This window comes from Chenopodium album, chromosome 1 (genome assembly GCF_948465745.1).
Source record: "Chenopodium album chromosome 1, dcCheAlbu1.1, whole genome shotgun sequence".
Taxonomy (NCBI): Eukaryota; Viridiplantae; Streptophyta; class Magnoliopsida; order Caryophyllales; family Amaranthaceae; genus Chenopodium; species Chenopodium album.
The window spans coordinates 55,559,767-55,574,668 of NC_137834.1; the positions used below are offsets into that span (position 1 = coordinate 55,559,767).

General features: G+C 33.0%; 4 protein-coding genes across 4 annotated transcripts; 3 read left to right on the forward strand and 1 right to left on the reverse strand.

The window, feature by feature from the left end:
• The first annotated feature begins 586 nt into the window (after positions 1 to 586).
• LOC145632884 (E3 ubiquitin-protein ligase RING1-like) lies at positions 587 to 1,054 on the forward strand. The gene has a single exon (XM_081685215.1). It carries the CDS (start codon positions 587 to 589, stop codon positions 1,052 to 1,054), a length of 468 nt encoding a protein of 155 aa, XP_081541341.1.
• A 789-nt stretch (positions 1,055 to 1,843) lies between these two features.
• Positions 1,844 to 2,323, forward strand: LOC145632890 (uncharacterized). Its single transcript, XM_081685219.1, has one exon. The coding sequence runs from the start codon at positions 1,844 to 1,846 to the stop codon at positions 2,321 to 2,323; it is 480 nt and encodes a 159-aa protein (XP_081541345.1).
• Positions 2,324 to 5,607: 3,284 nt separating this feature from the next.
• LOC145632894 (zinc finger CCCH domain-containing protein 15-like) lies at positions 5,608 to 8,547 on the forward strand. The gene is made up of 2 exons (XM_081685221.1): positions 5,608 to 6,339; positions 8,224 to 8,547. The coding sequence occupies exons 1-2, from the start codon at positions 5,608 to 5,610 to the stop codon at positions 8,530 to 8,532; spliced, it is 1,041 nt and encodes a 346-aa protein (XP_081541347.1). The 3' UTR covers positions 8,533 to 8,547.
• Positions 8,548 to 9,643: 1,096 nt separating this feature from the next.
• Positions 9,644 to 11,824, reverse strand: LOC145556179 (photosynthetic NDH subunit of subcomplex B 5, chloroplastic-like). Its single transcript, XM_081617823.1, has 5 exons — positions 11,525 to 11,824; positions 10,951 to 11,011; positions 10,425 to 10,487; positions 10,293 to 10,351; positions 9,644 to 10,196 (listed from the first exon to the last, which is right to left on the reverse strand). The coding sequence occupies exons 1-5, from the start codon at positions 11,777 to 11,779 to the stop codon at positions 9,966 to 9,968; spliced, it is 669 nt and encodes a 222-aa protein (XP_081473949.1). The 5' UTR covers positions 11,780 to 11,824; the 3' UTR covers positions 9,644 to 9,965.
• Between the last annotated feature and the right edge of the window lie 3,078 nt (positions 11,825 to 14,902).

Below are 14,902 nucleotides of genomic sequence, written 5' to 3' on the forward strand. Positions count from 1 at the left end.
GTCCCAATAATCATAGGGCAAAAGCACATAACATAACAGTAAGGCCCCGTTCTCTTCACCTTATTTTCGTTGAACTGAAATTATTTTTACTGAAACAAAATTATATTTAATTTGCTGAACTTAGATTATTTTTACTGAACTTAAATTAATTTTATTGAACTGAAATTATTTTTGTTAAACTGAAATTATTTTTACTGATTTTATATTTTAATTCTTTTTTAAGAAAACTAAATTTTACTGAACTGAACTTATTTTTATTAAATTGAAATTATTTTTACTTTAATTTACTGAAGTGGACTTATTTTTACTAAAATAAAAATATTTTACTTAATACTATTTATTTTTAAGGTGAAGAGAACAAAAGCCTTGCATAACAAGCTAAATGAACCTCCTTTAATAATATAAAGTTATAAACCACCAAACTTACCTTTTTTCTTTCATCAATACTTTTTAATATCACCCCCAAAAAAAATCTGTAGGCTGATTATTTTTATTTACGACGTGAGACTATATTGTAGAGGTACGGACGGACATCGTCAAACAAGAACACTTTCGATCATTACTTCATTAGCATAATTAATCAACGATGTCATCACTAAGCCATGATGATCAACAACTTGTTGCAGCAATTTTTCGTATTACTGCCGAAGATTTTCTCATGGGAATGGAAGATCCTAGTACGGAATTCAGATACAACAGAGAGTTCCTTATAATCTTATATGGCGTCGAAGACATGACCGAGGATGGAGTAATTCCGACGGGTGTGGTGCCTGCGGACGAGTCATTCGTGGCAAGCTTGGAGATCAAGAAAGCTAGTGAAGAGTTAGCTAATAGTGGTGAAGTTTGTTCGGTTTGTCTTGAAGGGTGGAAAGTAGGTGATGATGTTAAGTATTCGCCTTGTAAACATTGCTTTCATCCGGCTTGTGTTGATAAGTGGTTCAAGATTAATCACTTCTGCCCACTTTGTCGATTCGAGTTGCCGCCGACGAGAGATGCTAGAGGTCATTATTATTGTTTCTTTTCTTTCCTTCAACAGAGAATATTAGTTTGTTGAAGATTAATTACAATTTGTATTATTAGTTTACCTTATTAATGTGAAATCCAAAGCAAGTTATATAACTCTCATTAAAATTAGCCTTGTAATAATGTGTTTTTTTTTTCATTCTTTAATTTTTAATGAGTATTATTACTTGTACCTTTTCGTTGTTTATCATTAATTTCGGCAATTATCTTTTGGTAGAGGTTAACGTGTTATCAATTTATACTTAATTGAATTTATCGCTATGTACATAGACATTAAAATTATACACTCGTAAAATATTTCTTATTACTGGTTTAATATTTGAATCTTTGTAAGAACAAAGGCATAAGATAATAATAGCAGTACACTAGTACCATAATTCACAATAGGGGTTCATTAGAAAATTAAGTGAGGAATAGATAATTAAGAAGAATATCTCTTTAAATAGGTTATCAATGGGTCACATTTTATGTTGACCAAGTTTGTTAAAGGTTATTTTATTTTGAAATAATAATAATAAATGTTTATTTTTTAAGAAAACATTGATCATTTTTATTTTTGGAAACTAATCAAAACTACTTAACATAATTAATCCTATCCTTTCAAAATATACTATACCCTATCATTATCCACACACAAGATCGATACATTGCTTTCTCATTAATTTATTATTATATAAACCATCAAAACTTACTAATATTTTTTCATCAATACTCTTGCAATACCACTAAAAAAAGTGTAGGCTCATTATTTGCGAGTCTATATTGTATTTTGGTACGCACATCGTAACTTTCGATCGTCATTAGCATAATTGAGTAAACAATGTCATCATTAAGCGAAGATTATCAACAACTCGGTGAACTAATTCTTTATCTTCCTGCCTTGGAGGATTATATCATGGACTTGGAAGATCTTACAGAACTCTGGTACGACAGCGAGACGAGAAGAATTGCCACCACAGCAAGCCGCATCTTGGAGATAATATATACATTACTCATAGATGGCCTTGAAGACACGATGAGCGAAGATGGAGTAATAATACCGACGGGTGTGGTGCCTGCGGACGAGTCATTTGTGGCAAGCTTGGAGATCAAGAAAGCTAGTGAAGAGTTGGTTAATAGTGGTGAAGTTTGTTCGGTTTGTCTTGAAGGATGGAAAGTAGGAGATGATGTTAAGTATTCGCCTTGTAAACATTGCTTTCATCCCGATTGTGTTGATAAGTGGTTCAAGATTAATCACTTCTGTCCACTTTGTCGATTCGAGTTGCCGGCGGCAAGAGATGTTAGAGGCCAAGGTGTTTGATCTTGAATCTTTGTTAGTTAGAACAAAGACATAGGAGTAACGTAATACAGGTGGTCATTTTATTGTTTCTTTTCTTTTATTAATTAGGGTTTAGCCATTTTACTAGCTTAAGGGAAATTGCACAGTTTGTATTATTAGTTTACATTATTAATGAGAAATCCAAAGCAAGTTTTCATTAAGCTTATAGTAAATGCTTCGGATGTTATATAACTCTAATTAAAATTAGCCTTGTTATATATGTATTCTTTTTTCATTCTTTGTTATTACGAGTATTATTACTTGTACCTTTTATTGTTGTTTTTCCCAAATTCGGCAATTATCTTTTATTAGAGGCTGATTTAACATGTTATCAATATATACTAAATACAAGTAGAATTTATTAATGTGTAATTAATTATATTCATAAAATGACCAAATATTATGATACAGTACTAAATGTATTTGTGAATTTCTGATGTGTGTACATGGACACTTCAAATAATATACTCGCAAAATACTTTACGGAGTAACAAATAAAATGCATTATATGCTTTTCAATGTTAAATTGATCAAGTTTAAAAAGTTTCTTTAGATTTCATCAATCTCATAGTTACTTTTATTAAAGATTTTTTTATTATTTATTTAACATATATCTAATTTGGTAGCAATTGTACCAAAAGCTAGTTATATTTCTAACAAAATATGAATCGATAATTTTTTTTTTAAAAAAAAAATTGTATATTAACACCATGTAATACCTAATTTATTGGTAAGAATTGTACGTATTGAGACTACTCCACACTAAGGGTCTTTCAGAAATAGGTTACCCTGGCCTTTAAAATGTTGGAATTTAATTTAAAATAGAGAGTTTCTTCTAAGAGAAAGGTAGGCTTGTAGTAATGGGTTTGATGAAATTTAGAAAATAAAGATATTAATTGTGTAAGAAGAATTGTGACCCAAGAATTAACAACCGTTGACATTAATTGAAATCATGAAATTTGGAAGACCTAAAAGAGATCAATGGACCATGCTTGTTACCAAACACTTCCATTGTTTGTTATAGTTGTCATAGACAAGCAAAACACCCCTAAAAGGGCCAAAACACATGGATACTCTTTCACGTTGATCATTTGTCATAGTCGTTCAATATATTCGATCGATAACTTTTATTTTTTTTTATTTTTTTTTTACACAACTTTAAATTAATTTCAAAAAATTAATAAAGGCAACATTGTTGATAGTTCCTTCATAAATTAAATATACCATTGCTAACCTCTTTTTTTTTTTTTTTTTTTTTTTTTTTTTTTTCTTCTTCTTTTGTGATATATATATATAAGTTTAAGTTATTATAGTTAATTCGAGGTGAAGAGTTGACTAGATCAACGAATTATATAAGAGTTCTTTAATTTGTAGGTTTTTTATGTCAACCTAATGAATTGATTCCTTGAATGAGATCATGAAGGTTTAAGGAATAAAGAAAATAAGAGATACGATAAGAAAGAAAAATAGTCAAAAAAAAAAAAAAAAAAAACTTGTCTTACATAGGAAATATTATATACTTGTATATTGGTAAATCAACAATATTAATTACAATAGGAAATTTTGTGAAAAACTACCTATTATAATTCAGAATTTGCGAGAAACTACCTATTAAAAAAAATGTTGTAATTGACTACCTAATTTTTTTAAAATGTTGTAATTTACTACCTTTATGCCAGATTATGAAGGAGTTTGACCAAAATTCTCCGGCGTTGACTTTGTCACGTGACACTTGGTGAAAGAAAAGAGTCATTAAGTGTCACGTGATGGTCACGTGACCAAGTCAACACCGGAGAACTTTGGTCAAAGTCCTTCATAATCCGGCATAAGGTAGTAAATTACAACATTTTTCGAAAATTAGGTAGTCAATTACAACATTTTTTTTAATAGGTAGTTTCTCGCAAATTCTGGACTATAATAGGTAGTTTTTCACTAAATTTCCATTACAATATTATAGGTTTACAGCTACATTTAATTCCAAATAATGATTAACATTAAAGTATGATGTCATCAAATATCCGCCCTTGTGGCTCTCTATCACCAAAAAAAAAAAAAAAAAAAAAAAAAAAATATTGATTCAATATTATTCACCAAGTCTAATTCTTTTTTTGACACAACCAAGTCTAATTCTAATTACCACTTTAAACAATAAAGAAAACAAAGAGCGAGGATCAGAGGCAGGGAAGTTATCATTGTTTGAAATTTAGGTACCAATAAGCTTTAATCGTTAGAAAGGTAACTTAATAAACCTATTTTGCAGACACATCAAAACATCGAGTAACCATATAATCATCATCTAACTTAATTGGTTATATAATTTATAATCATCATTTTTTTACCGCTCTACAAAATAAAAATTTAAAAATTCGTACGTAATACCTCTTGACATCCAAAGAAAGACAGGGACAATACGGTTAAATTATAGTCTCACTCATCAATTCACCATTGACGGTAATTCTCATTCCGGCGTTGACAAATTGACTAAAGCCATAACAACCAACAAAATTCGGATTTTTCCCTTCTTTATTTTCTTCCCGCCCATTTCCTTCTCTCTCATTCACCGCCTTTCTCTCTCTCTCTTCCCAACTCCTCTTTCTCTCTCTAAAAATTTTCCTCCATTTTCTGAGAAGAAACTCTTTTCGCTATTATTCATCTTAATTTCGAAGTAGATTATCAAGAAATTCATTCTGTAAGTGATCCTCTGCTATTTTCTGATTGTTAATTTCTTCATCTTCGTTGAAATTTGTTGTTTTAGGTTACTGAGAGTGTTTAATTCATCCTACTGTAACAAATTCTTACGATAATTGAAACTTTTCGCTGATTTATGTATTGTTTTAATTGAATTTGATCGCAATTTCAGTTGTTTTTGAATTTCAACCTTTATATGATCCTCTGCTAATTATTGATTGTTAATTTCCTTTATCTTCGTTGAAATTCGAGGTTTTAGGTTACTAGGAGTGAATAAATTATTCTGCAGAAATAAATGTGTTTGATGATTTAAGCATTTCGCTAATTTTTGAATTCGTTTTTGTTGATTTTGATCGCAATTTCAGATGAGTTTTTGATTTTCCTACTAGCTTATAACTCGCAATGTAGTAATTTTCTGGCTAAATTCAATCAATTAGTTTCTGATTACAATAGTTCACTGTGAAATTACGATCGAATTATGTGATTCGATCATCTGCATTGTGGAAAACCCTAAGAATTAATCACTGAAATATTATTGCTCTGTTTTCTTCTTCAATTTTTCCAGCAAATATCGGAAAATGCAGCAAGACAATTCCGCCTCGTCAAATATGATTTCATCGGCCGGAGATATGTTCACTCCACCGCCGTACTCCATTTTCTTCCACTCCGCTACTTCTCCGACGAGCTTCAACTCAACTCCAGTCAATTCCGACGGCAATTCCGGCAGAAACACCGACAACATAAGCGCTATAGCTTTGAGAAGCCTCTCTCGGATAATGGCGGAACACAAGGAGCTGCTCAGTCGCCACTCTGTCTGCCTCGCTCAGCTTCAGAAGACGTTCAATGAAGCAGAGACTCTCCGGCAAGAGAACACTAACCTCCGACTCGAAAATCTTGAGCTGAGCAACCAACTTAACCTCCTCATCGAAGATAATCTCCAGAGCCGATACCTAGCTATGCCGTTTTCTGATTATCCGGAGCAGTTCGGCTCTTCATCTCTCTCCGCGGCTGCTGAGAAGTTAGGCGGCGGCAATGGCAGCAGCAATGGAAGCTTCCAGAAGGAGAGAGTGAGTGAAGGTTGGGATGAAGGATTCTGCAGTAATAATCAGAATCGATCGACTGTGAATGAGAAGAGTCAAAAGGAGGATTGTAAGGAGGAGAATGCTCGTGTTGCTCTGCCTAAGAGTATCTCAGTCAGGTCTAATGGATTCGTGAAGATGAATCAGATTGCTGCTGGTTCAACTCAGAAGGATTCGACTCCAGCTCGGTCTGTGACTCCGCTTCGATCTTCAGGCAAAACGTCTGGACCGGTATGCTTCTAACCTCGATATTTACTTTTTAATTTCTGGATTATCTGTTTCTTCAATTATAATTTTGTTTTTAAGTATTATTATATGGTTAATACTCATGATTAATTGTTTGAAGTTATGTAATGGTTGTTTGGTGCATGAATGGTTAAGTTGAATTTACATTGGTTGATTGTTGCTATGGTGGTTACGTGACCAAATTAGCTTTAGAATTGGTGATGTGGTAGCATGATTTCGAATGTCCTGTCAAAAGAAAGGAAAAAGAAAAATATCAATTTCAATGTTAGGCAATGGCTGTTGGTAACTTTATTTATTGTTAAGGTGACTACAAGTTGATACATTTATCGTGTTGCTGCTGTGATGGTGTTACTGTGACAAAAATAAGAATTTTTGTTTAGATTGTTGCTGTTGTCGTGCCTCGTTGCAAAAGACCGCAAGTTAAATAGTTAATCAGTTAATGTTAAAATTTTAGATTTTGGATCAAATAACTCATGAATCACCTTTGTTATGTACGGAGTATTTGATTGGCTAAGCGTTCATGCTAATCAGTTCAAATTTGTTAACTAGCACACATCATTAGCTGAACTTATGGTTTTAATTATTAAATGAACTTATGTAATATTCTATTTTACATGTAGCAAAACATGTAAAGATTAGCTTAGTAATTGACTTGTTTGTGATTTGCAGTTTATGTTCTAGTGTGCGAAAGCCAGTTGGATGTCTTAAATCTATATACGAAGCATTAATTTGTAAGCAATCATGATTTTTGTACTTGATGATGCAGTACTTGTACTACTCATGGTCCTGAACTTTGATAAACACAGAGCTCACACTATTATACTTACAGTTCTGAAATGTGAATATCAAGTAAAAATAAATAAATATAGTTCACCAGTCCTTTTCTTTGATATAACTGGCTTGAGTAGATATGTTAAGATCAGCTTTAGGTTGAACTGTTGAAGTAAGTTATATAATTTACTAGCTCAGATTTATTTGTCTTTGGACCTCAAAGATAGTAGTATTAGTCATTTTATACTGATTTTGAATTACTCTTTGTCATATTGCTTTTAAAAGGACAGTATTCAAAGGACTGCATCCTGTGCATTACCCGTGTTTTGTAATGTGTATACGATTAGCAACCAAATTCTTGTGCTGATCATTGTTGTTAAATTTACTCAAGTAGTATTAGCCTGAGGGATGGGCTTATGATCCAAGCATCGCTTGAGAATTTTCAAGTAGTTGCAGGATTTCACTAAACTAAATTGATAATTTTAGTTATAAGAAAGAATATAGTAAGTCTGGTGATTAAGTAGCATGCTGAAGATCTTCAGTTTGATTTCAAGACTCACCAAAAAGCTTTAATGCGTAGTTGTAATTTGTTGTTGGGATAAGAGTATTTCTGAAGTTCTTACTGGATTTCAATTCTGCCTCTCATTTTGTCTAGTAATTGCAGGATTTCACTAACTAGGTTGATAATTTTGGTTATAAGAAAGAACATAGTAAGTCTGGTGATTAATTGGCATGCTGAAGATCTTCAGTTTGATTTAAAGACTTGCTAAAAAGCTTTAATGTGTAGTAGTAGTTTGTTGTTTTTGGGATAAGAGTATTTCTGAGGTTCTCTGTCTTCTCACTGGATGTCAATTCTGCTTCTCATTTTGACTTGGTATCATTGAGAAGTCATTTGGGATTGAGTTGTTTGGCTCGTTTATCTTCTTAGATTATCAATTGTTATCTTATACAGTCTTTCATTTTGGACATCAGATCAGTACATAGCAGTAAAACACTTGCCTTTAGATACCATCTGATTTATGTAAAAGTCTAATTCCTTCATTATCTTATAGATCTCTTGAGGACTGCAATAATTTGCTTAACTTGTTCTGTGTACAGCAAAAGGTGTATGTGCGAGGAGGGAGCAACAAAAACGGACCAATTGAGCTGGAAGTTTACAATCAAGGCATGTTCAAGACTGAGCTATGCAACAAATGGCAAGAGACTAAGACCTGCCCTTATGGTGATCATTGCCAATTTGCTCATGGCATTGAGGAGCTTCGCCCTGTCATCCGTCACCCTCGCTACAAGACTGAGGTCTGTCGCATGGTCCTTGCTGGTGATCCCTGCCCTTATGGTCATCGCTGTCACTTTCGCCATGCCCTCACTGACGAGGAGAAGCTCATGCATTCACCCAGGCTTAACTAGCCAACTCTTTTCCTGGTTACCCAATTCATCATCTGCTGGAACCTAGTTGAGGTATGATGACTTACAATATACCATGATGGTAGACTGAATGTTTATAGTTCCGTATGATAATACCTATGAGTGAAATATACTATATAGCATAAAATAAATAAAAAGATATAAAAGTTACATAATCAGGATTCAATTAGTAAGTATAGTGTCTATTATTACCAAAAATTTAAGAAACAGGAAAGTAGATATCATTGTGGCTGAGAGAAGATATTGAAGGTTTGCTAGCTTTTTCTGATGCTGAAAGCGTCAGTCAAGACTCAGAGGAAAACTGGACTAGATTTTGTAATAAGTTCTATTAGTTCATGCTTCGTTCCACTAGCAACATTTTGCCAGAGCTTGTTTGTAAATAAGTCATTGAGAATCTGAAACTGCAGAGGTTTTTGATTCATAGTAATGAATCTATACTTTGTATATTGTGCATGGTTTAATTGCATAATATTCCAAGGATAATTGTATATAAGAGTAACTTTTCTGTAGTGGTATCAAACAAGCCCTGTAATGGTTTGAGTGCTTCCAAACATTCATCAATATTTTCATGTCTGAATTCTGAAGTCCTCACATTTTAAGAGGGGGGGTGTTTGGGGAAGAGGAGGGAAACGAGAGTAATCTAATCGTCGTATAAGTAAGATCGTGTCATCACATTGATGTCTGATATGGTATTCTGAAGATTGGAATTCGTTCTGCTTTGTGCAAAAATCACATAAGTTAAACAATAGTAGTTTTCCAGGATGACATTATAATGCCTTTGTACCTCAGGATCAACCAAACAATTTCAAACTAAGGAGGCTAAATATTCTAGCAACATATGAAAAATTAACGCCACATTAATACACTGTTTGTCTGCTTTACATCAGAATCAGAGAATCGACATAAAGGCCTGTTGCTCAGAAAATTAGATTGCCATCCCCCCAATTAGCTACTCGTAGCATTTTCTTTCATTCAAATATTCCCGAAAGCCTATCCACAACAATCATACAATAGTGAGGACTGAGGACTTTGTTATATTACAAAACTTATGTAGGTAAATCAGATCACATAGCAAAATTAACTACTATGCTGCAAAATAAAATACTATGCTGCACTCTTCTGATAACAAATATAGTATCATGAATTACCCACAGAATAATATTTATAAGAATTCATTATTTACAATCATACAATTTTTTTTTTTGTGACAAACTGACAATAGTGAGGCCATGATTTGTGCTCAGCAGCTTCAACTTTCAATTTTTATGGTGGACACTAATTCAATTTGTACACTCTGACCAGAGTCCAATCATTGGACAAGGTTAAAAATCTTAACTGAAGAATCAGACAAATATACCTGATTCAACTGTGCATATCAGTTGGAAATATCCCAAACCAATGTCATTTCCTGACATTTATCTCTTTACTATATCATCGTTTTTCAAAGTAAAATCCCAGAGTTCTCCGTATTTTTCATTAAAGTCCCAAATGTCCATAGTATTATAATCAGCGATCAACTTGTCACGAGCTCCTCTTTCCATGTTGTATATTTGGGGCTCAAAGTTGTGAGGTTTGTCTGGTTTATCCATCTCAATTATGCAGAAAACGATTGTAAATAGTCCTGCTCCAATGTACAGATACTCCCCCTACAAGTTGGAGACAAAAGTTCAAGCTTAGTTTATTCATCTCTATATGCGAGCTTTAATGTAGGTAGTGAATTATCATTGCAGACAGTTTAGTACCGGAACATTGAAATACATCCCCGCAGCAACTGCTGGAAGGAACAGCCACGAAATAAGACCTGCCAATCAAGATAAGTGTGAAGTTTACAGTTTATCATAAATCATATATAGAGAATCGGAGAAAAAACAAACCTTGGAAACCAGTAGGTGGTTCCATGGCATTATATTCTTCAGCCACTGCTCCCCAAAATGTTCCTGAAATAGATCACCAGAAAGTGTATTTATATGATCTTGTTAACTGGAATCAAAACGGGTGTAAATAAATGACACTTCACTTCAGCAGCATGCAATTTATACATAAAACATGAACTAAATTCATCCATGAACTCTTGTAATATGTAAAAAAGGTTGCTATATCCTATTTCCTGTATAGTTTTCCCTGAAACTCTGTTTAGAACTGCAACTTCCTGTAAGAACTGATAACTCCTTATTAGACATACACTGATGCACATGTAGCAACAAAATTTGACATAACTGGTACCTAATAAGCGCGAAACAAGTATGTGTGTTGTGTGTATTAAATAATTAGATCTGCTTTATAGAAAAGCTGATATATGTGATCTAAAGAATCTATACACTTCCTGACAAATATATACTTCGAAAAACAAGCAGTAAAGTCAACTTACAAGAGGAGATCAATCAACCAAGTGTTCCCTACCTTTCTCTGAAGTTTCAAAATATGTATGATGTCCATCATATTCTCCATATATAAAATCTTCCTACAGACAGCAGTAAAAACCAAATTCAACCAACACATTTTCTTACAGTAGTAAGAAACAATTTCAGTTAAACACAATTTATACCGTCAATGAAATTGGTACAGAACTGCATTTGGAATCATAACAACTTTCTATTCATGTAACATTCACATATTAGTAAAAGATTATTGCTCATTTATCCATCATTTTCTCTATTTTTTCTTATTTAACACTCAGTTTATCCCAAATCCTCTATTTTCAAAGGAATCACCACAATTTCACCATAGCACCCTTTCTTCCCTTCACCGCTTCATCTAAGTAGAGTTATGTTCATAAATCAAACTGTAATCTAGATTTATTTTAGGAAATGCGTCAACTTTTTTTCCATACTTACTCTATCTGGCTATTGATTTGAATATCAAACTACCCACATTTGTTCAATTAGTCCTAAACCTCTAATCACTCAATCATCATACATCATATACAAGTGTAATGAAAAATGAAAATAAAAGTAAGAGAGAAAGAGAGACAAACAGCATCAACTCCATTCGTAGCCCACCGGTCACCAGGATCTTCATTGAGGTCGGGTTCGATATCCGTTAAACCAGCTGCTCTCAACTTTGTAGACAACCTTCTTGTTGCTCTTGGATTGCTGCTAATCAAGACCTTATTACTATGATAAGGTAGTGTTGGGGCTAAATTCATGCTGATTTTGGATGATGGATTTCTGCAAATCACTGATGCAGCTGCAGTTGCAGGTAGCCAAGAAGAAGTACATGTAGCTGCCATAGCTTTTGTCTTCAGATCAGTAGCAATTGTTAAGTGGTGGAGGGTGTATATTTAATTTAACGATTTTAACAGATTATACCCATATTGCCTATGGTGTTGCCACGTCAGCTTGTGCTATATCCAATCATTTCTATATCCTAAAAGCTGGGTTATTAACTTATTATATATTTCAATGTATTGGATTATTGAACACATAAAAGAGAAACAAATCTTACGTTGTATACTTGAATGTAGAGTTGGGCATGGAAGTTTAGGAAGTTTATATGACACAATTATCACTTTAGGAAGTTTCTCAAATATCAATTAGTATTATGTGAGCCATGATGCACCTAGAAATAGGTGCACCTTGCCCAATCCACGCCCAACACAAGAAGTCCAAACGAAAGAAGCCCATGATGTGTTATTTTTTTTAAAAAAATAATTTAATAATAGTTCCTCCTTTCTCCAACTGTCAAATCTATTTAAGTTAAAAAAAAAAATGTCATATCTATTTTTATTTCATTTTAAAATTTTTCTCTCTCTCTCCATAAATTAAAAACCTTCCTCAATGAATTCTTTTGTATTTTCTCTCTTCTCTCACCATTTTTTCCTCTCTAAAAACTGCAATCTACCATGACAAAAGACAAAAAAACACACGAAAACACCTTCAAAAAAATAAACAATACTTAACTTTTTTTATTTTCATATATTTATGTTAAATAAATTTGCTAAAATAATTCAACAAATTGTAAAATTGAAACTATATTCTACTATATAATTATCTTTTTGACTTTTTTTTTTTAAAAAAAAAATTAATTTTTTTTTTGGTTAAAAATCAAAATTATCTGCTCCTACCAAAGAGATTAAAGATATGTAAGTAATTTATTGTTTAAGCCCGCAATTTGTTTTTAAATTGTACAATTAGTTAAATGTTCAACATCAGAACACCAAAAAAAGAAGAAATTCGATGATGTAAAAACTTCTGAACCCCAACCATAAAACATGAACACCCTTTAAAAACCTCTGAACCCCCTACAAAAACTTCTGAACCCCAATCACAAACCACTGAACACCCTTCAAAAACCTCTAAACCCCCAAAAACTTCTGAACCCCAACCCCAACCACAAACCACTGAACACCATACAAAAATCTCTAAACTCCCTACAAAACTTCTGAACACCAATCACAAACCACTGAACACCCTTCAAAAACGTCTGATCTGAACCCTTACAAAACCTTTAAACTCCAATCATAAACCACTAAACACCCTTCAAAAACCTCTGAACCCCCTACAAAAACTTCTGAACCACAATTACAAACCACTGAACACCCTTCAAAAACCTCTGAACCCCCAAAAACTTCTGAACCCCAACCACAAACCACTAAACACCGTACAAAAATATCTGAACCCCCTACAAAACTTCTGAACACCAACCATAAACCACTTAATAACCTTTAAAGACTTCTGAACCTTTACAAAAACCTTTAAACCCCAATTATAAACCACTGAACACCCTACAAAAACCTAAACTTATGAACCCCAACCACAAACCACTGAACACCCTAGATGAACTTCTGAACCCCAACCACAAACCACTGCACACCCTTCAAAAACTTCTACACTTGAAGACACTGCTCAGAATGCCAAATGTTCAGATTTAAAAATTATAACGTAGAGAATGCCAAATTTTTTAATAAAATTAAAAATACATAAATTTAAAACAAAAATAAGTTCATAAGTAATTTATCACATGTTCAAAATTTTAATAAAGATGTTCGAAATTCCAAAAATACATGTTATGTGTTTATAGAAAATGTATCATACGTTCACATTTTTAACTTAAAATGTTCAAAATACTAAAATATAATCAAATTCAGAACTGTTCATAATAAAATGCACAATTATCACTAAAAAATCAAAAGAATATAAAAGCTACATATTTCGAAACTCAAACCTAGCCATGGTGATTTAGATAATGAAATCTCATGAAAAATAATCTCACCATTGTCTTTACCACCTTCTATTTGACGACGATGCCATTTTTAGCTTCACTTCATTGTAAAACTCCATTAACAAAACTTCAAATCGAAGGTTGAAGAAAACAAAATTTGAATTTAATCTATTATAATGAAGAAATTCACTCTATGGTGATTAACAATATGAAAGAATTCAATTAAAAGAATGATGAACGAATTCAAGAGAATAAAAAATAAAATAGAGAGAAAAATAGAGGAGAGAGAAAATAAAAGAGAGCAAAATCAGAAATTAGGAAAGTAGAGGAGGAAAGAGAATAGAGATAATATTTTAATTGGTGGTTCACATAGAACTATATGCACCATGGTGCATCTTATAATTTGCCCTAAAATATTTAGGTCCAATTTACTCCAATTGGGTCGGTCCACAAATGATTCAATTAGAAAGCCCAAAGCTAACTCTAACCCTCCAAGCCATGTCAAAATCAGCCAAGGTCCAGTTAATGTGACAAGCCCACTTGATTTACGGCCGATCTAACTATTGAGCAAAGGTATTAAAGTCTTCAATTCTCTCTCTATACATTCATTCATTGACATTAAGCCTTAAGTAATTAATACTTTTGCATAACTTTCTCTCTTTAAACCTCGTACTAACTTTAGCATCAGAGGGGCCTTTCTCGGCAAAACCCCCGAGACTACTTTACGTGTGTTTGCTGTGCAAGAAACCCTCGGCCCAAAATCATCACTTGGACCGAGATCAGTCTTCAACCCATAGAAAAGGACCTTGCCGAAGGTCCCATTGTTTTTACCTTAAACAATAAATATTGTAACATTTTTTTATTTGAGACAAATATTCCTTGTCTCATCCTCATGTTGCAATATTTGGGGAACGAGGGAAGTATGTGAAAAGACATGGTCATATATATGTTCATATAAATGTGTATTGAATAAATGATTTAAAAGTTCTTATATAGGGTTTGTAGACACCCATTTGTGTCTCCCCAAAACCAAACCCAGTGATGAGTACATTTCACGTCGAATCATAATCGAATGAAGTGAAAGTGTGGAAAGTTTAGTGTTGCGGATAGTTTTAATTCTTTTCTCTTCTCTCTGTTTTTGAAAACTTATTTTAAGAAAATAGTCAATCCAGTTTGGTTGGTCCATGATAAG